We start from the raw sequence: 23006 nt of genomic DNA, 5'->3' as shown, positions 1-23006 counted from the left end.
CCCCCACCGCCCAGCCCCGCAGAGGGTTAACCCTATTCCGCGGCTTTTACGAAAATAAATAAATAAATAAATAAATAAATAAATGACGGTATCGCTGGAGCTGCTCTTACCTCCATCTGCGGAGCGACAGCACCTCCTGCCGGGCCCCGCCGGCTCTGCCGAGCGCCGCGCTCGGCCCGGGGCGGTGGCGCCCCGAGGCCCCGCGGGCCGGGGCGGGGCCGGGCGCGCGCAGCCGCCCCTCGCCGCGGGCGGTGCCGGCGGGGCCCGTGAGGGCGCAGCGGGCGAGCACCGCCCTGGGCCTGCCCCGCCCGCCTCACCGCGGCTCCAGCACAGCCCCTCTGCCCGGAGCATCCCGGCCGGGCCCCGCGGTGGCGAAGGCGGCCCCACCCTCCCGCAGCCGCCGTCTTGGGCCCCGAGGGTCGCTTCCGTACCGGTGAGGGGACACAAACTGGCCTAGGGAAGGTACGGGGAGCAGTGAGACACTGCCTCCACAGCCGCACCAACCTTCCCCTGGCAGGATGACTGGTTTGTTTCAAAGCTCTTCCACACGTAGTCTGAGACAGATACATCCAAAATGTCATGATTTTTCTGGCAGTCTTTTCCTATGTGAAAAGGCAGGATAGACATAGTACACTGTTTAACTACATGGAAAGCAGTAAAGTGCAGAGCCCACAAAAGAGCGTAGAGCTGCAGATGTCGAGCTGTCCACCCTTCTTCAGGTGGGAGTCAATTGCTTTGCGGTTGGCAGATTCCTGAGCCAAACACAAAACAACTGGAGAGACCCTCCTTTGGAACAGAGGCACCTTACAGTTATTCCTATCTTTCCTGCGGCACTTAACATGAAAATTTTCCACCAGAATATGCCTTTTCCCCTATCACATTACTCTGTCCTCTCTTACACAGAAGGATAATAAATCCTTCATGAGAGGTTTTGTTTAGATTGCTAAAACAGGTATTTTGGCAGTCTCCTCCTGTTCTTTCTAAATCAGAGCTTCCACACATCAGTATAGGGGGGCTGACTCTACTGCAGGGGCTCTTTAACTCCCAGCTACTTCAGCAAGAATGCCCCGAGCAACCTAATGTAGACACATTGAAAAAGTGACATCCCTTAATGGTTCATCCTTTCAAACTCTTCACATGCACTTAAACGATAAGCCAGGTCACTTTCACCACATATTATTATACTCTGTGCAGTGCTGAAAATCTTCTGAGTGAAGTAGAAGTGGACTGGTAATAAAAGATAGTCCCATTTGTCCTGTGAGTGAGGAGGGTAAGAAAGTTGCTGGAATACTGAGCCCAGTGACTGTTTCATGTGTCCACTAACTAATGTACTTCCATCTGCCATCCTGAAAGGACAGAGAAGCCTTTCCTTTGCAATAAAAACCTTGTGAAGTGTTGCCTTGTGCATTTGTACTGACTCAGAACTCTGAAGAAGATGGCAATTATTACCAGTTTTAAAGAATAAGGTATTTTATTAGGTAAGTTCATCTTCGTAACAATGTATGCAGAAAATGACTGACAATCACTAAAACAACAAAAAGGTTCATGAAAACAAAAGGATGACTATTTACACTAACTTACTACCACAAACAATGAAATACCTGAAACAGTCGAGGCAGTAAATATTCCTTTCATGTCTTGAGAGATTATTGAACAATAACTTGACATTGTACTGACACATACCAACAGGGGTTCAAGATGTTTAGATAGCCCTGACCAAGCTGTACACTGCAGGAGGCCAAAAAATGTTGGCTATACACTTATGTGAACTATGTCTCTCTGTTGTTTTAACTCATGAAATTGATCTCTTACAGGGAACTTCAGAAAAATGTTTCCGTACGAAAAAAACAAAACCCTCTACAAGACAATGCTTTGATATCCAGAACTATCTCAAATGTTTGTTAGCATTCAGCATATTGCAGGCTTCTTCCTCCTCACAGCTGCATCTAAACAGAAATCATCATGGATGAAACCAAGAGTATCGCATACTGCTTTTAAATATTTTAAAATCCTAAAATCAGGTCTATGAATTACTGCATGTATATAAGAGGTATTTGCCAATAAGCGTATTTAGACAGTAAAAAAATACCTTAACATTTATACCTAATTTACAAATATTCCAACACGATAGAACTGATGCTGTTGGGTTTATGTAGGAAATATGCTAGTTACAGAGGTTGGAAAATGAACAGCAGTATGTAATTGAGCCCTTGTTAAAGGTATTCATCAAAACCCAGAGAAATTCTTGTTTGCACCTGTCCTCTATACTATCTATTTTTTTTTCCTTTCTCTGCTTCTGCTTCTACTGCGTCTGCTCCTTTCTCTGTGTTCCACTTTACTGCACTTGTCCCCATAGCCTTCTCTACATTTTTTCTTCTCTCTGTGTACATCTGTGCTGGGGCTTCTGGTTTCATTTTTCCTGTGCCGCTCTTCACCAGGGCTTTGACTTGGACTTCTTCTTATGTGCCTTTGCCTGGAACTGCTGTGATTTGAGCACAGGCTTCTCCTGCTCCCTTCATTCATGTTTTGGCTTCTACTATCCTTCTCCTTTCTTTCAGTCTCTCTCGTGTTGGTGCTATGGTATCTGCTTGTGGACTTTCTTTCCCCCTCACAGGAGTTCCATTTGTTGTTCTCTGCAGAACTATCTCGCTTTAAAAGCTCGTACTTCTCCCTATCTTTGTCCTTGTTACCGTGACTACTGGAGAGATCTTCATAAAGTTTTTCCTTCCTCATTTTTGCCTTTCCTTCTGAATCACTGCTGCTGCTAGCCTCTGAAAACTTGTCTTTTTTTCTTTTCTTAGAATCCATCTTCTTTTGTGCTGCTTTATCTCTGCTGTCAGTCTCGCTGTCACTGCTGCTTACTGAAGTCTCACTGGAGGATGAGGAAGAGGATCTCATCTTATGTTTCTTGTGTTTACTTTTGCTTTTTTTCTTTTGCTGCTTTTTCTTCTTTCTATCTTTCTTTTTCTTTTTCTTCTCTAGACGATCCAACTTCCTTTTATTTTCAAAATAAAGGAGCAGCACAATCAGACATGTTAAGATATACTAGATTACAAAGTTAAGATATACTAGATTACAAAGTCATTGTCTTTTAAAGTTCACTACTTCTGATGACCTACACAGTAAATACTTCCATTTCCATAAAAATATATTGAATTATTTTCCTTTTCCAGCAAAGTTTCACTTTAAAACTTCTAACTTGACATTACCCATAGTATGTAATCCACAGCTGCTCCCTCAAAACAGGAGTAATATGATTTTTTAATTCTTTAATTTTCAAAAAAGGTAAGTAAGAGATGTCAATTTAGGCCTTGTAACTAGGAATAAATACATTCAGTAGTGCTTTTTTTCCCCTTGTCAGGCTGCTCTGGAGACCTTAGAAAACCACTGCTGCTTTAGCTTGTGCATTTTAAAAACGTATTTTGAAAATGAAAAAATGCAATCAGTATTCATTTTCTACTAATGATGAAAACTGATACTAAAACATACATCTTCGAGTTCTTTAGGCAAACAATACAGATATTCCCAGTAACCTCTTTTTTTCACAACTAGAAACTTACATTTGCTATCTGTAAATATACAATATTCCATCATACACATGCATTCACTGCTGTTTGGCTACTTTCAAATAGTTTTTACTTTGCCTTCTTATTTATGCTCAGAAAATCAGAGACTGAATAGTGAAACTGTTTCTAGTGTATTAAAAAAAATCCCTTCAGACTAGTAAAGCCTAAAGGACCTAAATATTTACTAAACTTCAACTTCTAAAATATAAAGGATTATAAAAATTTCAATGTGTTGGGCTAGCAGAAGTTCAAACAAAAATAACATTTTAAGTTACTCTAACTACATACACATTCCTTACTTAAAAGGAACATAAAATATGCCGACTATTTTCAGAGAATTATTTATTACATATGTGAATACCATATGTACCTACCTACTCAGGTACCTGCTTAGCTATTCACCTTCTCTGCCTCCTCCCACTCCCCACATACGTGACATCTTTTAACCTAAAAGCTTGTTTTATCTGTATGCTTGTACGGGATCTACATGTCAGTAGTTAGTATTTTTGATTTTAAACATTTTGAGGTTATTTCAGGATAACGTTGCAAATTAAGAGAGAAAAAAAATCTAAGTCACCTGGCACACAAAATCAGTTGGATAAAAGCAAAGCACGGGAACCTCATTAACTCACACCCACAGGGAGCAGTGAGCTACAAACCCTGGCACAAGCACAGGGTGCAGCTGGGCCAGCCTTGGCCCTGGGGTGCAGGGTCAGGTTCAGTTCAGCCACAGGGAGAAGATAAACTTTGTCAAGTTGTAAACCAGTAAACAAGAACACAGAATTTTTAATCATAGAAGAAGATACTGTAAACAATGGAACGCAGAATAATATTTTAAAATAGCAGCACAGCATCTTTAGTGAGCCAATTAGTAGTTCAGCATCCCAGTTAAATTGGAAATGAGCCCCAGTCAAAGGCATCAAAACTAGATTAAAATAAGCAGATTAAAAAATCGTGCTACATAATGCCATTTGTGGTCAAGTGTATGTTAAACTAAACTGATTTTCTTCTGTACTGATGGTGCTAAATGGCACCAAAGAGTTACAGTGGCAATGATGGATGTAGTCAGAACTACTGCTGATACATATCCCCTCCACTAGGTACCACACGTACCTTAGAAGTTTCTGTTTTTGTTTGGTTGACAGTGATTTTAAAAATTCAACTTCTGGATCATCATCTCCTTCACTTGTAACAAACTCCTAGAAAAATGCAGTAAGCCATTAAATTCTTATGTATAAAAATAATAACTTCATTCAGATTTCTGTTTTAAAAGTGGTGCTTCTATGTACCTTATTTTTGCACAGACCGAAATATATTTGTATTACTAAGTCAGCCTATGACAATTTGGTTAGAGCAGAATACCCACTATCAAGTGAAAAACCCCGACATTCTCTCTCAGAGCTGAGTAGGTGTTATAATGTAGGGGTTACACAACACGAGTTATTACTAACATATGAAAAAATCTCTGCTAGGGAAAGAAACATTTCTGAAATAGTTAATGAAAATGAGCCAATTTTGGAGCCCACGATTCCCCAGGATAAGTCACTCCATTGCTATCACACTTGGATGAATAGGTTAGACACTAGTCCTGCTCAAACTCAGAGTAATTTAAGCAAATTACTTTTCTGTCTCGGTTTAGTCATTAGGAAAATGGGTAACACATCTACTTCACTGTTGTGTTATTAGTCTTTAAATGTGCACAAAGTCTTCTAGCAATGCAAAATACTGTAATCATATAATCTACATACAGTAACGCAATCAGCAAAGCAAAACTACTTTGAAGACCCTGAATTCCTCAAATTATGTGCATCTGGTACACTATAGTTCTCCACAGTGATGTTTTTAATTTTAGCCACACTCAGAAGACGAAAGAAGAAATAAAGACTAAAAAGCTCTTACAAAGAAACCCCAGCACACCTAACATAAAGCAAACATACTGATATCAACATGATTCATTTAACAGTGCCCATATGCTACATTTTTCGGGGTACATAGCTTTTTAAAGGCAAAGGTACATCCATCTGCAGAGGCACAATGAACTGTTGATTTACTGAAGATTTCAAGACCAGCTTGTAGTCATCCCCTCTTTACTAGTGGTTTGACTATCCTGCCTATGAACAAAGGTTATTTCAAGGAGTGTATATTAATCTTTCATTTTACACTTTTACCAAAGCACCTCATTTAGTAGTACACTTTGCGTAGTCTAAGTAAAGGCAATTGAACCATTTTCACCCCCAGAAATAATAACTGGAACAATAGTGAATCAAGTAAAAAAACCCCTTCAGATATAGCATTCCTGGCAGTAATTATTTCTGCATATTGCCTCAAACTTTATCCTAAGGGTAGCACTGCATTACAAGTATGCAGCAGAAGCCCTAACCACCCCTTTATAAAAAATTCTATTTCTAGTCACCAAGAAGAGGGATTTAATTTATTATAAGTGGTTTTAAAAGAAGTAATTTATGATTCACCATTCTGTATGAAATAAATCTGGAAAACTCTAAGTTTTTTGACATTTTTCTACTGGTATAACTATTCAGCTTTCCTATGGATATGCATATTTGAAAACATTAAGTAACAATTCACAAGCAATCACATTTAGATTTATAGACATTTTCAGCTTACTGGTAAAAAGATATTACCTGTGATGGATCATTTGCGGTCAAGTTTCTCCCCAGTACATTTTGTTTCAGTGCAAACCCACTGTTTCTCATCTCCGCTATTAGCTCCGAGGGGTGCATTGATGGCCCTGTTCACAAAAATCACAGTTTGAATGTATCATTTATATCTCTCTACCTTTTTTGGACTCCACAGTAGGAATTCAGTTGAAGCTTTGTTAAGTAAAATCACAGCAAAATCAACTCAATAATCTTCTGCTGAGCAAATAATCAGATATGATTTTCTAAAACAGCAGTCTGAAGATTCAGAATGGAAAATAATTGCATTTTTCTTTAAGTACAAGGGGATTCTCTTATGTAACTTTGTAATGTTGAAAACAATATATCAGATAAGTCTAGTAATATATTTTTATTATAGTAAAAAAGCACAGGAGATCTAAATAAAGCACATTAAATAGGACTCAGGTGCCTCCTCTCCTTTAAAACAATGGGAAAATGCACCTCTAATAGGTCACTAATAAACACATTTTTCATAATGACACAAATTCTTGAACTTCAATGTAAAAAGTAACATTAGAAGAATACATATAGAATATAAACAAACACGTGAAAAATATCTATGCCCTTACTTATTCTAGGGATTGCCAAATATACATAGCCTCTAGACTGTTATCTCCTCAGAGATTTCTGGTTTTATTAGCTTGAAAACCATGCTATATTTTTCATTAAAGTAAGTGTTTGGCATTAGGCACATGATTTCTTTCTTTGCAAGAATCTAACAAGAAGTAAAAGATGGGATGTATTATGTATCATTCAGACTTGACTGCATAATTTACAAACCATGTAACTCACTCTTATGCTTTAATTGAATCCCTGTGATCATCATACTGTCGTGTACTTGTCTGATTAGGTATCTTTTCTTCACCTTAAATATTCACTCTCTTGTTAGGTCACTTCCAGTAAATTTCCTTCCTAGTTCCTTCACTAACCTTACTGTCAATGAACTGTGTAAGGTAAATCTAAATTAAAAGCAATGTAAAACAGGGTATGCAGCACATGTTTACCATTACTTCAGTAAACTACTGTAAATTATAAGATAAATTAGCCTTATGAAATGTATTGTCCTGCTTTGTGGTTTAAGAGTTTCTTAGCTGTGAAGACTGACAAAACTCATAGATTTTTAACACAGACAAGTATGTAAAATAAAGTGAGATTTTTGTTACAGAAAATATACGGAAAGTAATATAGAACTTTCTCAGAAGAAGTAACATTTTTCTTAGTTTTCCTGTATAATACATTACCTTGCAGAAACAAACAGGCCTACATGTAAAGCAGGAAGGAATAAAACAAAACTTAGGAAATGGTTTAAGGAGCCCCTACATTAATGACTTTCTTTTCACAAGTTCCTTATTTTGCCGGGCAAAAGAACTTTCAAATGAGATAACCTTTTAGCCTTCCCTCAAGTTCGCATTTTTCTTAAGTAGGGGATTATTTCCCATCCCCCCTGTAATTTACCAAAAGTGCTTTTTCTGTGTTATAGTGTAATTGTAAACTCACAATTAATCAATGTATATAGGCTCCAGTGTCTACATTTTTGCATATTTCAAATTTAAAACCTTGGTCTGCTTGCTGAAATCTACTCTGGCTGGAACAGAAACTAACATCAGACAAACACCTAACGACAGAATTCGGTACCAGAAAAGGCCTTGATTTGCAAAGTCCATATAAAACAGCCATATAATTCAGTCAAAAACCCTGTATGAGGAAGCCAAATGGAGACAAAGCATAGAGTCATGAAAGAAGATTTCTCCATACCAAAGAAACCAAAACACTTGACCAATTCAAGCCTAGAATACCCCTATTACTCAAAGGCAGTTCCTCCCTATTATTCAAAGAGCCACTGCCTAATGAAGTAACTTAAGTAAGTTTTTAGGTATTCCCCTTCAGTGTTTCAGCATTGTACACATTTTGGTGTGTATCTGATACCTAGTTATTCTCATTAGTGTGATTAGACAAATAGAGGAATGCAACTTGTCCAAATCTACACAGGAGAGTTACTAAAGACTCAAGACAGAAGCCCTAACTTTGTGGCTCCCTCTGAGGACTATGGTCAGAATCAAGACCAGAGAGACACGAAAGCATATTGGCCTTCAAAAGCACAGTCCAAGATTTTCCAGAAACAAACCTTTTCAGCATTCTTTGTGCATAACACTGGAAAGAGGCAAGCAAAATAACTTCTTTTTTAAGAAAAAGCTTGTAATGAATGCACAACACTATTGCGTTTTGTGCATCTGTTTTCTTGTATATTAATGATGTCAGAGAGATTCATAGCTCCACCTATAGTATTTTAGTTGCAACGCAGTATTACCATGATAAGGACAGTTACCAAACTACTGTTACTCCTATTTTGTGGACGTATACAAGCTGCATCAAATGCATCCACAGAAACTTGAGATTAAAGTGGTTTATGAAATAAATTATTCCTGTTTTGGTCTCCCTACAATTGTGAGGGAAGCAGCAATTTATGTTCTGCCTAGCTTGTGAGGAGATGCAGGAATCTCCAAGGAGCTTTATTAAGTACATTATTTTTACTGTAACTAAAGGTTTTAGAAAACACTAGGAAATGAGATTGAGAAAATAAATCAACCCCATAAATGGAAGTAGAGTCAAAACACAATCCTGTTTCACAACCCTTCTGTGGGCAGACCCCAGCCAGGCATGACATGGGCAGCTGTCCAGAGCTGGTTGATTATGGAAGACACTTCCTTGCAGTATGGCATCCTTGCAGTTTGAAAAACATTAACATTTCTGAGAGGATGAAACAGATGAACCTGCTCACACTTTTTTTACAACAACTGATGCCACTGAGTTTCTCAGAAGTTCTGCTGCCCAATGACAGCAAGAGAGCTGTAGGGACACAGTAAGGAGAAAACAATCTCTGACCTGGGAAGTCTAAAGAGACTGTTTTCTACCTGGTTACAAGTCCAGGCTGTTAAGTTCAAGTAAGACATCATATTTAACAATGGCTGCACAGCTTAACTGCAAACCTCTATTACTATCTATTTTCTGCAACAGAACAAGAATCAAGAAAATGTTTATTCTCATAAGTCCTTTGCTTGGAATCAAAGGAATCAAATGCTTGGTGACTTTCTTCTCCCATCCATACCTCAATAGACTGCTTTTGATTTATATTTTAATGATGTTGAAAAGCAGATCTGATTTTCTTTGAAATATCAGTGACAGGTTGAGGTCTCTCAGGATTCCTGGGCACAGCTATTTTATGTGACAGCATTGAGGCTTGCAACATACTTCCTTTTGAGATGCTTTTTCACAGAGTATTAAAAAATGCCTAAATCTGTGAGTAAATAACCACATTCCCATTTCCACACTATAGAATTAAATTGGGGATTTCTCCCAGCTAATATAAATGAGAGAGACAAAACCTGTAAAAGAAACCCTAAAAACGGAACCTCACTTAACAGAGATTTGAAAAAAGCAACTTCTCAGAAGTGTCCTTGGCTTCCCTATTCCCTATTCAAGTTAAAGCTTAAACCTTGATGCCACCAGGTTGCCTGATAACCCAAAGTGGTAAATCTTTTCAGCTTGCCTCTGGCTTGTGACCACACTTGTGTCTTCACCCCCCAAGATTGCCAGACAAAGCAGTACTAGGTATACCTGGCAGCCCTATGCTTCAGCTGAGTCATCAACTATAAAACAGATGGTAAGACTGAGCTGAGACGCTCTCAGTTGGCTAAAATCTTTGGCTATGATGATAGCTTATTATTCTTGAACAGCACCCATCAACTTGCAAAGGGTCACTCCTACATCAGGCACAAAAATCTTTTACGTGCTATGAAAATCAATCTGCTCATATACACATTCCTTACAGAATTGTGAGACTGCCTGTGAAGCAGCTACCTCAGTGACCTCACGCAGGTGAAAACATCTAGAGATATTATACCATGAGCTGGCAGAACTTTAGCTATAGGAATCCTGTAAAAATAGCTGATTGCTACAACTTCTGACAGCTAGCATTCTTTCATCATCAAGCTAAAAATAAGTTCAAAGTTACAATGTTTCATCATCTGTTTCTTATTCTTCCTGAGACAAGTCAAATACAGTACCTTGCTATTTTTGAATATGACTGTCATGGTTATTTTCTGAATTTTGCATTTTGATAGGAAAAAGAAAAAAATATTTTAAACTTTCCCAGATGCCACTTGGCTAAAACTAAAACATTGATCTGCTTTAAAACCAATTCATAGTCTTGGAAAAGCTTTTTGCCATACAGCGTAATTAACTGCTTGTAAATATGACATTTATTTTTATGCATTAAGACAACTGACAACTGCTTACATTTTCTACAGTTACAGGTACTTAAAATTTTATTAAGGGCTTGCATGAAAAAGTCTCTATAGTTAAAGACCCACCAAAGGATTTTTAAACTTTTTTTTGTGGCTATTATAATTCTCAAGAAACAGTATTTTCAAGCAAAGAGGTTACAGTTTCTTCCTGCTTCTCACTTTCCACAGAAGTTCTTGCAGCATTAATTCTCTCTGTTATCTTCTGTCTAAGATACTATTTAAGGATACAATTCAGACAGCTCAGTCGACTCAAAGAGTTAGGGCACAAAATTTGGAAACTCAAAACATGCAATGAAATATGAAAAGAAAGATTTGAATCTTCACAAAGCACTACCCAAGTACAACCTTAGCCTGACAGCTGTTGGTGCATCTTTATAATACTTGTACAATTAAATAAACAGAAGAGATGTAAATAGATTTTTTCTTAGGCATGTATGACATAATTACAATGCACTGCAGAAGAATATCGTATTAGGATTTCTATAACATACTGTATATTTGCTTTTTTTAGAACAAAGAGCACTCCAATTTCTCATAACACAACTGAGATGAATTTAACAGAATAGTTCTCCTTCTATTAAGCAATCAGGAGGGGAATAGAGTTCTGGATTTCAATTACTTAAGTGCCTACCTTACAGCAAACTCTCCCACCCTGCATTACTGCCCCACTCCTGTTTCCAGAGAAACTTATAGATGTAATTAATTTTCTATTCTGTCTGTACTTCTCTTGAAACAGCAAATGCAGAGTGCATGTAACACCATGTTGTTACCAGAATGTTTCCTCTAGGAGGCATGGGCACTCTTGGGAGAGCAATGCCAGCTGTAACATACCATCTAGCAGGCCTCCATTAGGATGTGTAAAGCACATTTTTCAAATTATTCAATATGAGGGAACAGTATGCTAAAACATATTTTCATAACAACTGTGATTAAATACCACTTTTTCTGCAACAGCTTCAGTAGCAGTGAGGACAGACCATGAAGTTATATTTGCCAGTATCGACAAAACCAGCAGTTTTACTTCTACCTACTCATGATGCACAGTCTTGACAGTATTTGCCCAATTTACCGATAAAAGCTTTCACTACTGTCACCAGTGTAGATAAGTAAACTGAATTATTCTATACAATCAGTCAAGTTTTAAATTATTTTTATTGTGGAATATAAATGGAAAGCAAAGACATAAACAATAATACTGTAAAAATTATTGCCATCTGTGGCAGGGGAAATTGCAGTAACCAGTTGTACTTACATAGTGGCTGCAGTTAACAGAACTATGATATTTAAGGTTGTATGTATGTTTTGTTTTGTATTCTATGTATTGTTATGAAATTAAAGAGAGTACACTATATAAAAGTTACTGGAAAAGGCAGCAGATTCTTTAGAGCGGCATTTTAATTGCAACTATTTGCTTTTATTTTAACTAATGCTAATTTTCTGTATCATCAAAACAGAATATTTAGAATATGGCTTTTAGAATAGGCTTTTCTCCCTTTCTGAGAATGTGTTCTGGCATGGGATATCTTTTCGTTTACAAACGTGATCATTTTAATCTAAAAACATCATCACACCATCACACTTCTCCTGACTTGGTAAGAGAGTGCAATCTACATGAATAAATGTAAACATAGCACACTTGTGTATCTGCTATCAATTTGCCAGTGTATGTGGGGGTCAGTAAACTCCATGCTACCATGCCTAAAACTTAATTTATGAATCAAGGACAAGATACTCTCAAGGCTTCTCCTTTATTGCTACACTTCCTTTGTTAACAAGGTAGGCCTAAAGCGTGTTGTCTTCACCCTTTCATATACGTACCTTGGACCACATGAGGCCGTAACTCCTCCAAACTAAAATTTATTTGGTTTTCTACTTAACAGTTGTACTAGAGCCATGCTTCACTGTGGAAAAGTGCATAAATAAATACTTAGGGAGTACAAAAACACCTCTTTTGAATTAACTAGGCTTTAGAAAACATTCTGCTGGTGGGTTTCAGTCCAGCACACGAGGACATGAAGGATAAATATACTCTGAATTCAGAACGCTGCCTTTTCTGGGTGGTAGCAAAGACATAACATATGATAGAATGCTTTTCAGGTTTTGCTTTAAAAGAGAAACTAACTTTAAAATTAGAATAGACAGTTTTGTCAATACATCCATGTACTTTCTTGTTTTGTCCTCCAAGTTTTCTATGGCTTTTGTTAATATGGCTTAAAAGGAAATTGAGCAAAAATGGAAAAAAATTACACACTGAGCTTAATCACACTCCATAGTCTGTGAACTTTTACTGAAGTTGTGACAGAGATGAGAGTAGACACTTATTTTATCTAAAGGACAAAGAACTATTATCAAAACGATGTGATCATGACACATAGTAAATTTATGCTGCCTCCACTAATTCAGAATCAATCATCTTCTACTGATAATTTTTCCATCTATTTCAGAGATGAGTGCATTCAGACCATATTTACACTTCAAAGCAACTGCTGCAGTTGGCATTGAGAGAAATCAATGACTAAAACCTCTGGCTTTTAATTAGCTCTTTTTCAGAGGGCCTGCAGTTTAACTGTATTTAACACTTTAGCACAGAATTTCACTGTAATTTGCCATGCTTTTGTTATATGGTATTTCAGAGAAACCTGAGTTTCCTTTTTACTTTTTTGGAGTAGTAAAAACCATTTAACATTATCAAACTCCTACTGGAATCCATATTTATTGCTTAAATGCTAAGCACAAGATTTCTAATAGAATCGGTATTTTATACATTCACACCAAATACCAAAGCTTCTGAAACATAAATGGAGGATTATTCTAAAATGTGACAGTTCTTAAACTATGTGAAGATTTAGTTAAGGTTCCTACTGTTCACAATCAAAGGTCTCAGCTGCAGATCATAAAGGAAGGTTTCACACACTGTATGTTTCTACAGATGACCATTTATACAAATATTCACAGTTAACATATTCAAATACCTTTTCTTTGTTATTACAGATTTAAGAGAACGTTCTAAAAAATTTCTGCATTCCCATTACAATGGAGAATTTTCTCTGTTGGGAAACAAGGTACCATATTTGTCACTAGAAAAAATGTAACATAAACACAGATTTCATTTTTTGCTGTCTCCATGTGACTGATAATTTCAATGATTACCCTGGAAAGGTAGTTCACCTACAAGCTAAAGATCAGTGGAACACACTAAATCATAGAAGATGGAAACAACACCCACAGTTAATTTAGGGGCACTCAGGTGATGAAAAGAGAGGGTACAAACTCCAGAACTGGCTAATGAGCCTTTAGAAGGCTGCACCTGCACAGCCATACCTAGGGTGGCTTTATCTCGGGAGACCATAAGACACTAGACACACATACATGTTGCTCCATTAGACTTTTACCTTTATTTGCCTGAATTTTCCACAACATGCTAAGCACTTTACAGTACTTTTTCCTTAGTAATTCCACAGCAAGGATCACACACAGAGCCAGTCTGCTTAAGACATTCAAAGTAGTCCACAGCAGAGAAGGGTGCCCAGCACCCCCCAGGCTTAGTTTTCACAGGCCAAGGGTGCAAGAACATCTTTTAACCTTACCATCCCCCTTCTAACTATGCTATTCATACAATTTGAGCCACTAGCCTCCCTTTCTAAGATGGTAACACCTTTCTTCATAAAAAAGTAATAGATCCATAGTGTGTTCTTTGTTCTAAAAACCATATAATAAAATTTGTAAGCATTCAAGCTTTCATAGCTTTTTAGTAATCCCTTCCCCCGTCTGCCCAAACCGTCATTGAATGGGATAGACTGTTTGCAGGGAAGGAAGGAAAGGGGAAAAACAAAAAAGTATTCAGTTTGTCCTAACTCCACCTGACCAAGAAAGTCACAGGCAATTTTGAGGTGAAATAACAGCATTATTTCAAAACATTTTGCACAGGACACCTAATGATCTCTGTTCCAATCAAGTCAATGGCTTTTCAGGATTAACAAAAAAACCTCACAAACCCCAACAGATGCTGCTGGATTGTGAAAACAGGCAAACTTTGAGATGGTAGTGAGCTGGATTTTTTGCTGGTATGCATTCTGTCTTTTATACATGCATATATATATACACTGGCATGTTAAGTCAGAAGCACAACCAATATTTTCATCTTGTCTGAACTTTGGAAGTTAGGATTTTATCAGTAAAACACCCTGTAAATCAGTTTAGCCCAAAGAAGCACTTTGATTGCCTAATTTACCTTTGTAAAGGCAAAGTAAATCTTCTAAGTTGGTCTCCATAAGCCTCACAGCTGGAACATTCTAACACTACTTTGCAGTTTCCAGTGATCAAAGTAAGTTACTTTATATCTAAAACTAAGAATTTCATAATAGAAATAATGCAACACCAGGGGGTGCAGTTATCATGCAATAATTACACTCCTGGGAGATTACAGACAAGGCTGTACCCCAGGGGTGTGATTATCCCATGATAACCACATCCACTGAAATTGTCTTATTGCAAAAATAATCTCTATTCACTGGTGAGATATTATTCAATAGATGCTTTTTTTAATGGTAAGATTATTATTTTTTTTGTATGAATTACCAGCTAGATTAGTAAAATGGTCCCAGAAGCAAAATAACCAAGCCACCATGCCCAAGTTAAGGTACTGATTGTAACTTTTTGTTTGCTGAAGCGCTGCAATGTATGTCAGATCTTGAAAGACAGCAGAACACAGGTGTGTGCCACAGACACCCTCTGCCCTGCAGCAGTTTCACTGGAGGAAACTGAAGGCTGTGACTGGTCTCTGCACACAAAATATTCAACACTGAATCCGGAGCACCAATTGCCAACCAGTTTTATGTGTCAAGAGGAACATTACAGTGTAGTCTTCACATCAGATTAAAAGGCAGCTATTCTGCTGAAATGACAGAATCACAGCTTATAAAATTCATGGGAAAGAAAAAACCTACATTGGATATGATGGGGGAGGGGAAATATCTCAGTTAATAACTCTTCTTTTTCCTTATGGAGAAACAGAGCAGGAACTTTAGATAAGTCAACTAAATCAGACATGAGTTTCATTTTCATTTATTTGCAGTCAAACGTTTCCTCTGATGCTGAAAACAGCCTGAGTCCAAATAAAACATTTTTTTTTTCGCTCTTTCTGAAGCAGGAAAAAAAACAAAACACAAACTAACTTGTATCAATATTTGACAGCAAAGCCAGACCATTTTTTAAAACCTGCTTCTGCAGAAATTAGTAATGCCAGTGCCCTTAGCATACCAGATTCAGAACCATGAAGCTCAGTGCTCCCACGACTGACTGGGCAGAGATTCATCACCAGCAGCACACGGACCAGTCTTCCAACACTGTGCTGATGCATGGTGTGCTCTACCAAGGGAGAGTATTTGCAAAGTTTGAAGAATTCTAACCTAAATTTAGCTAGAGTAACTACCACGCACTGCCTAAAAAAAAATTATTCCATTCAATTTGCATGAAAAGGATGTAAGATCGACTTCTATTAGGATGAAAAGATCATAAATCAGAAGAAATAAAGCACTACCAAGTAAGTAACTTCAAAGCAATAGAGCTCCTTCCAAAGAATATAAAAAAATTCCAAAGATTTGCTCTTTAAAAAAAAAAATTCAGTTACCTAGAACTTAAATTTGGTCCTTCTAATACAGTTAATTTCATAAACTAATCAGAATCCTTGTACATTGACTACTAAATTGTACTAATATTTTACTCTGGTTTCACCTTTCTTCCTCATTATATCTGTATTTCTCAGCTGTACCCTTTCATTTATGAGACAATATTTATATTTCGATTTCCTGAAACACGACCTAGAAATAAATATCCACTTTCTAAATATGGCAATACTTCCTGACCTTTGAAAGTACTATATGCTCTAATAATATAGTCCAATATTTTTCAACTCTTTGAGAGTTCATTGTAAACATATTTTTACACATTGAGTTATTAAAAAGCCCAGTCAAATAAATTTAATACGCATTCCAGACCTGCTGTATACTACCAGTAATCACTGCCTACCCTTGAAATCCCTATTCATTGCTCTGTGTTTTAACCTCTACATTTTAGAAACAAACAAACAGCTTCAGAAAAATTGAACGAACTTTACCGGACCTTAGAAGCCAAGTAGTTTTGTACTTTTTTCTTTTTCCTGGTGCTGACAACAATGGCAAATGAAAACTGTGGACTATTAACATGCTTTTAACCAGCTTTCTAAGCATGAGGAGACACTTGTGACATGTGGAAGAGGGGGTGCTTGGGAAGCAATTCATGTACAATTCAATTTGTTTCAAGTGCAAGGGATTTTTTTAAACCTAACCATCAGTTCACAAAACACAGAACGGTTTCATAAAAAGATGATCTCATAAAAAGTCTCTGTCCCTTCCAAACTAGTATTTTCTGGAGTTCTAGCCAGTCTAAAGAACAGTGTGGCAATGGGCATTTTTGCAGTACTATAAAGCAATAAAGAATAATCAGGAATTTAGTCTAGAAAGCAGCCTAGGAGTGCATACAATAACTGATAAAGAGAAGCAGGAAGAAACAGAGCTGGAGGCGATGTACTGCACAGAGCAACAGAAGAAGGTTCTTGGAGGTGGAAACAGATGCAGCAGAGCAAAAAACTGAGGATCTGCAGCACTGTAACAACTGGGCAGAACTCTCAGCAATGCAAAGTAACTACTTACTCCCATCCCAGCCAACACAGGATTGCTGTCAGTGTTTCAGCAAAAAAAACCAACAACAAACCACACTTTTTAAAAAAATATGTTGCATAAGCTTTAACAAACCATGTGGATGAATTATGAGTCTTAAGAGAAGCAGTGAATTCAAGAATTTATGTTCTCACTTTACTGTAGTGCTTCATTTACACACATTTCCAGAAGTCATCAGAGCAGTGGAATTTAACTTGTTATTAAATCAGACGAAGTTTTAGAGAAGTTGATTAAAGGATTGTATTCCTGAGGCTAGAAAAAGCAGACAACCTTTTATATGATTTTGTAATTAATATTACCACTTTCTCTAAGCCTTGTATTTGCTATGAAATCAAGAACTCTAAACTTTGCCTACAGTGTTTTTACATAGTTTCCCTGGAAGAAAGAGAAAGTAGCAGTATCATTACAGCTGACTATTCAAATCCAAGAATAGTGTCTTACAAATTATATATACAAATCCTGATCTGTCGCCCATCCCTATTCTCTAAAAATCCTTCCTCAGCCTACAAGAGTCTAAGCTCAGCACAGCACACTGCCTTCTAAGTTCCAAAGTTGAAAATGAGAGGGCACTGGCACAGTCTGAGAACATCTAAGTACTTTTACACCACTTTCCTTCATGCAAAATTCATCATATATGCTAAATGCTCTCTTTAGGCTTAGAAAGATAGTTTGAAAAGCCACCTGGGGGACATCTCTTCAAGTGGGAAACACCCGCAGCAGTCAAACATTGCCTACACCTAGGTAGTTCAGTAAGGTTTGAAACAAGCAGTTATTCTTCTACTGACACTGCAAAGTGTCTGTATTACACTGTGATGAATAATAAGGAATGAATATTAAGGTTTGAGCAAGCACATACAAATATTTTCTGCTTTCTCAACCAAATACTCCTAAAATTTACCCCATATCATTTGAACTGAGGTGTGGACAGTGAGTTCTGCAGGACAAAAGCATCTCTGACATGCAAGAGCTGCACAATATAATTCTACCACCAACAAATTCTCTAAGCACATTTTTTTCTAAGATAAGAATCATGCAAGAAAGTGATTTAATTTCATAACCTACTGACTAGAAAGGCTGAGCAAGTCAACTACAGGATGAGTAATACAACGGCATAATCATCAGACAATGCCTAAAAAAAAGGAGAGTAAGAGGCACCATTTTCTTTAACTGAACTCTTCCAGGCCTCATCCCAAAGAAAATATGTATCTAAGTGACCTCATTCTGAAAAGCAAGATTGTTGTTCGGCTAAATATGTAACAAACCTAGGAGCTGCTACATAAAATAGATAACCTGAAGGAAGACAGAAGAAAAGCAGAAACCACCAAGTGTGCAACTGTAATGGTATCCCTGCAAAATCCAAGGCACAACATGTGACCAAAGCCCAGTAGAGCAAGGCTGAAGGCTCATCCACGCTACCTAATGTTTCTTTAGCAAGCCCCAATTTTAAGAAGCCTAAAAGCATTACAACTTGGGTTAACTCACAGAAAAAAACCCCAAAACTGTAGGAAAAAATATTATTCAATTTGAATGTTTATACCCACTTCTTCAAACCTAATCTAGCACTAACTGCTGTGTGACTTCAAGGAACAGGAAAGCTAATAGAAGAAAAAAAATTACAGTTAAAGAAGCAACAAGAAGTCAGATGAAAGGAAACCAGGCATTTGGAAATCTAGGTTTCAACTGATTGTCCACTTACAGAAACACAACTATATATTTTTAAAAAATTCATAAACTTCTCCTTTCTACCAAGTGATCAACAAATATATAGTGATATATTCCAGCTTATCCAAGCAGTTTGCTTGAATTTGAACAGGGACAGTCTTTAACAATCCACTCATTTTTTTGGGGACACAAATTTTGTCATTCTGATCTAAAGTCTTGTTGCAGCTTTTCAGTTTTTGGCACAGATAGGATCAAAGCAATATGGAATCTTTTTTAAAAGAGTTACTAATTCAAAATGACGTCCCTGCAATTTGAAATAATTAACTCAAAATTGTGGGTCCTACATTTGGAATTAACTGTTTTCTAGATTTCATCATCTCTTTTAAATATGATAGACTTAAACTTTCTAAAACTAAACATGATGAGGTCCTCCCATATGTCTAACCAGAACCTTTAAAAACCATTCACTGCCTACCTGAACCATCACTGGAGACTGAACTTGCATTGATTCCAGACAGGCCAAATAAGGGACATTCTCGATCAGTGTTTATATGTCCCCACTTGTGGCATTTAATACATCTCACATTCCGCACCTAAAGGCAATGAAGCCAATTGACACAATTTAGTCAACAATACAGCCTGACATTTACAGAAATGTCTGTGTTATTAGGCATAAGAGAAGCTTTTAAACTCACTGAAAAAGAGATGATAAAATTAAGAGAGTCCATGTGAATGTTCTGCAGTTAGACAACATTTGAAATACACCCAAGACATACACAGAGTGAAATTTATGTAACTTGCCTGGATACCAAATGGCTGATCTCTGATATTCATATCATCCTTAGCATATCTGTTACACAAACACAAAAGAAACAAATAACCAGTTCACTATTATTTTTTTTTAAACATCAGATACAAAACTACCTTTTGTTAAGTGTGAACCCATTTCAGAGGTATAATTCTTGCAAACATTGTCTGAAATGCATTTTCAAACATGCATTAAGTATCAAACAAAAATAAAGCTGAGCAAGGAAATAGTTCCAGGTTTACAGGTTTTACTAATTAATTGTCAGGACATGACAAGATCACACAAGTGACCCGCTCAAAAATAAAACAGGGAAAAAAAGGGAAAAAAGGAAAGTATATGAAAGGTAAATAATAAGGAAAAAAAATTATTCAGATAAAATCCAGATATCTTACTTTTCTCGAGGAGCAACTTTTTGCCATTCAAATTTGTACTCAGTCTCTCCCTCTTGCTATAAAACAGAAAACGTGGTAAGTTTGAAGTTTTTCAGATTATGTTTTAAGTAAGCAAGAAGAAAACTTAAAGAAATGATGCAATGAAATACCTCTTTTGTTTCCTCTTAGAATTTTCAGAAAGCATGCAAAGAAAAGAAATGATGCATTAATTATATATGCAAAATGCAGATAGTATCCCCCTCTAAGCTAAAGACAAAACATTTTATGGTTTATACTAATCAAGAGTGCAAACACTCAGGAAGTAGCTTTATTTAAATAGAGTGCACTTACAAATAACCAGCCTCTAGTATATAGCTACAAATCCTGCAAATCTAGAATCATCTCCTAAAACTATATTCATTTATTATATGAATAAAAAACTTGGAACATTTTTGCAGGAGTAGCAACAATATTTACTTTTAAGATATTTTTAAGAAAAAGTTTAGCAGTAATTGCTACTTAAGAGATTACTTGTAGAGCTTCTGAAGTTAAATAATTGCAAAACTTGGTCTACAAGAATGAGTCCATCCAAGTATTTGCAAGTGATTTCATGCAAATGGGAAAGATGCATTTTAAAGGGAACATGTTTTCTCTTAGTGGGAATATATTTTCTTAGTTCTGCTCACAGTCACACTTTGCTAAAATGATACGAGTGTCCAGCATGTACTTAGTAACTTCCATTTATGACACTACTAAAAAGTCATAGACTCACAAGACACAGCTCAGGCAGCACTTTTGACTACTGAATCTCAGCATTTATTATTTTTATAACTTCTGATAAATAATTTCTTGCTCTTGTATTTTCTATGTTTGACAAGCATCAAGCTGAATTATGGGCATAACTTTTAAACAAAAGCAATCTGCTATATCTGTAAAGGAGAGCAGGCCAAAATACAGGTTTGTGTTGTCTGAGTCATTGCCTCGGTAAGGTCCAGTCCTCCTCATCCAATGGCTTTATAACTGGCTAAAGAAACACCCTTGGGGGAGGACAGAATTTATGCTGTTTCCTGGAAAGATATTTTATCTGGTCTTTCTCATCAAATTGAACTGTTGCTTAACAAAACCCAACCATTCTCTTTGAAAGAAATTAAAGTTTTGTGAGATCAAAATTATTACATACTATATCTATCTATCTATATACCTGCATATTCCCACATAAAGAATTAAAAAATCATACCTCCTATCATTACCTCACTATGAACATGTTATTTTAAAATAAAACATACTGTGCTTATTTCATCAAAAGGTTTTTAGCTTTAGTATTGTCTGCCCACAATCAGGAAACTGCAATACCTTTCTTTGCTCCAGGTGGGGCTTCATACATGAAATTAAGACCATTCTTCACACGCTCATCACCCATAAGCAACCTAAATTAAAAGGGCAGTTTGGGGTGTTACACGCAAAACAGTCACATGGGTAACACACACACAAAAAAAAAAAAAAAAAAAAAATCTTCAGTATGAAATTATTGTGATAACTAGCATTTTTTCATTTTTTAATGCGAGTAACAAAATCTGAGTATCCAAAAACCTGAGAGACCAGTCAATGCTTTTGCATGCTCCATTATGTACTAAAAATCACACATTTCAACCTCAACTAAAAGGTAACATGTCCAGAGTTACGAAAAACAGATTTCTGTGTGATACAAGGTTACCTACTGTCCTGTGCAACATGATGTATTTTGAAATTAGAGGACAGGCACAAACCACTTTATAAAGTTCTCATGACTTCTGCTTAATCAGACATCACTTAATGAGTGACTGTCCTCTCCTACTACTACAGTCAATGGGAGACAGTACTTCAAATTGCTCACAGCAATTTCACTACCATGAAAACAAGACAGGAGAAAGAAGCATGTGATCTTAAGCCAATTCTCACCTGTTATCATAGGATTCCTGTTCTTTCAGATACTGTTGCATTAATTCTTCTTGTTTCTTCTTATCATATGAGATTTTCTGTTCTGCCATCCATACCTAGTTAAGATAATTAAGTTGCTAATCTAAACAAATACAAAAACTATTGCAAAATATATTCATGTACAAATAACTAGCTTACTCAGTTTAAAATGCTTAACGAGGGATGATCACCATTCTAATTGCATAAAATACATTATTTTCACACAGTATTTTAACAAATGAACTTCCCAAAGCAGTAATTTTGAGAAATTCCAAGTCACAACAACACTTGCACACTGAAATGACAGGAGAAAATTTGGTAGCTCAAAAGGAAAAGCAGGCTCAGAAAACACCCTGTGGGTGCCACTGTCTTCCTGTGGTGACCTCGGTATAGTCTCAACACATCCCAAGCCCCAGGTCCCCTCGGGGGTTCCTGGCATGCGGCACGGTTCTGGGGAGGACACCTGCAACCAGCTCGAGGCAGGTATGAAATATTGGGAAAACATGAGCACATCGCGACAGGTGGGGTTTTCCTGGACGGCGTACAGTGCCTATTTATCCTGAGAATCAGGCGTTGAAAAGCCTGAGCCAGGAGAATGCGACAGTCGTACCCACCTAGGAGCAAGAAAACTCGAAACTTCCAAGTATTTCTTAACTATTTTCCCTGCCTCCTCCTTCCTCTTTGCCCCAGCCCCGATGCATCCCAGCACGGTGAGGAGCACTGCTAAGGCCGCTGCGGTGCCGGCAGCCCGTCCCCCCCGGGGCACCCCCGGCTCCCCCTCACCTTTTTGATGTTGGACTTGGAGGCGGGGTGAAAATCCTTCTTGCACATGAAGTTGGCGAACGACTTCCCCATGGCAGCAGCGGGGCAGGAGCCGCCGGCCCCTACACGGACAGGCACAGGGACAGGGACGGAGGCGCTCCGGGGCCGCCCGGGCCGGGCCTT

At 37.4% G+C, this 23006-nt stretch overlaps 1 protein-coding gene across 1 annotated transcript; it reads right to left on the bottom strand.

Moving 5' to 3' along the window:
- Positions 1 to 1509: 1509 nt before the first annotated feature.
- On the bottom strand, positions 1510 to 22987 carry CIRSR (corepressor of RBPJ and splicing regulator). Its single transcript, XM_082285465.1, has 10 exons — positions 22845 to 22987; positions 22044 to 22138; positions 21459 to 21532; positions 20276 to 20289; positions 20127 to 20182; positions 19728 to 19776; positions 19402 to 19519; positions 6209 to 6315; positions 4680 to 4765; positions 1510 to 2995 (listed from the first exon to the last, which is right to left on the bottom strand). Exons 1-10 carry the CDS (start codon positions 22914 to 22916, stop codon positions 2272 to 2274), a joined length of 1395 nt encoding a protein of 464 aa, XP_082141591.1. The 5' UTR covers positions 22917 to 22987; the 3' UTR covers positions 1510 to 2271.
- Positions 22988 to 23006: the final 19 nt, after the last annotated feature.

The sequence above is a fragment of the Coloeus monedula genome (genome assembly GCF_965178545.1).
Source record: "Coloeus monedula genome assembly, chromosome: 7".
In the NCBI taxonomy this organism is placed as follows: Eukaryota; Metazoa; Chordata; class Aves; order Passeriformes; family Corvidae; genus Coloeus; species Coloeus monedula.
The sequence above is the reverse complement of the archived record's forward strand: the minus strand, read 5'-3'. Positions and strand labels throughout refer to the sequence as shown.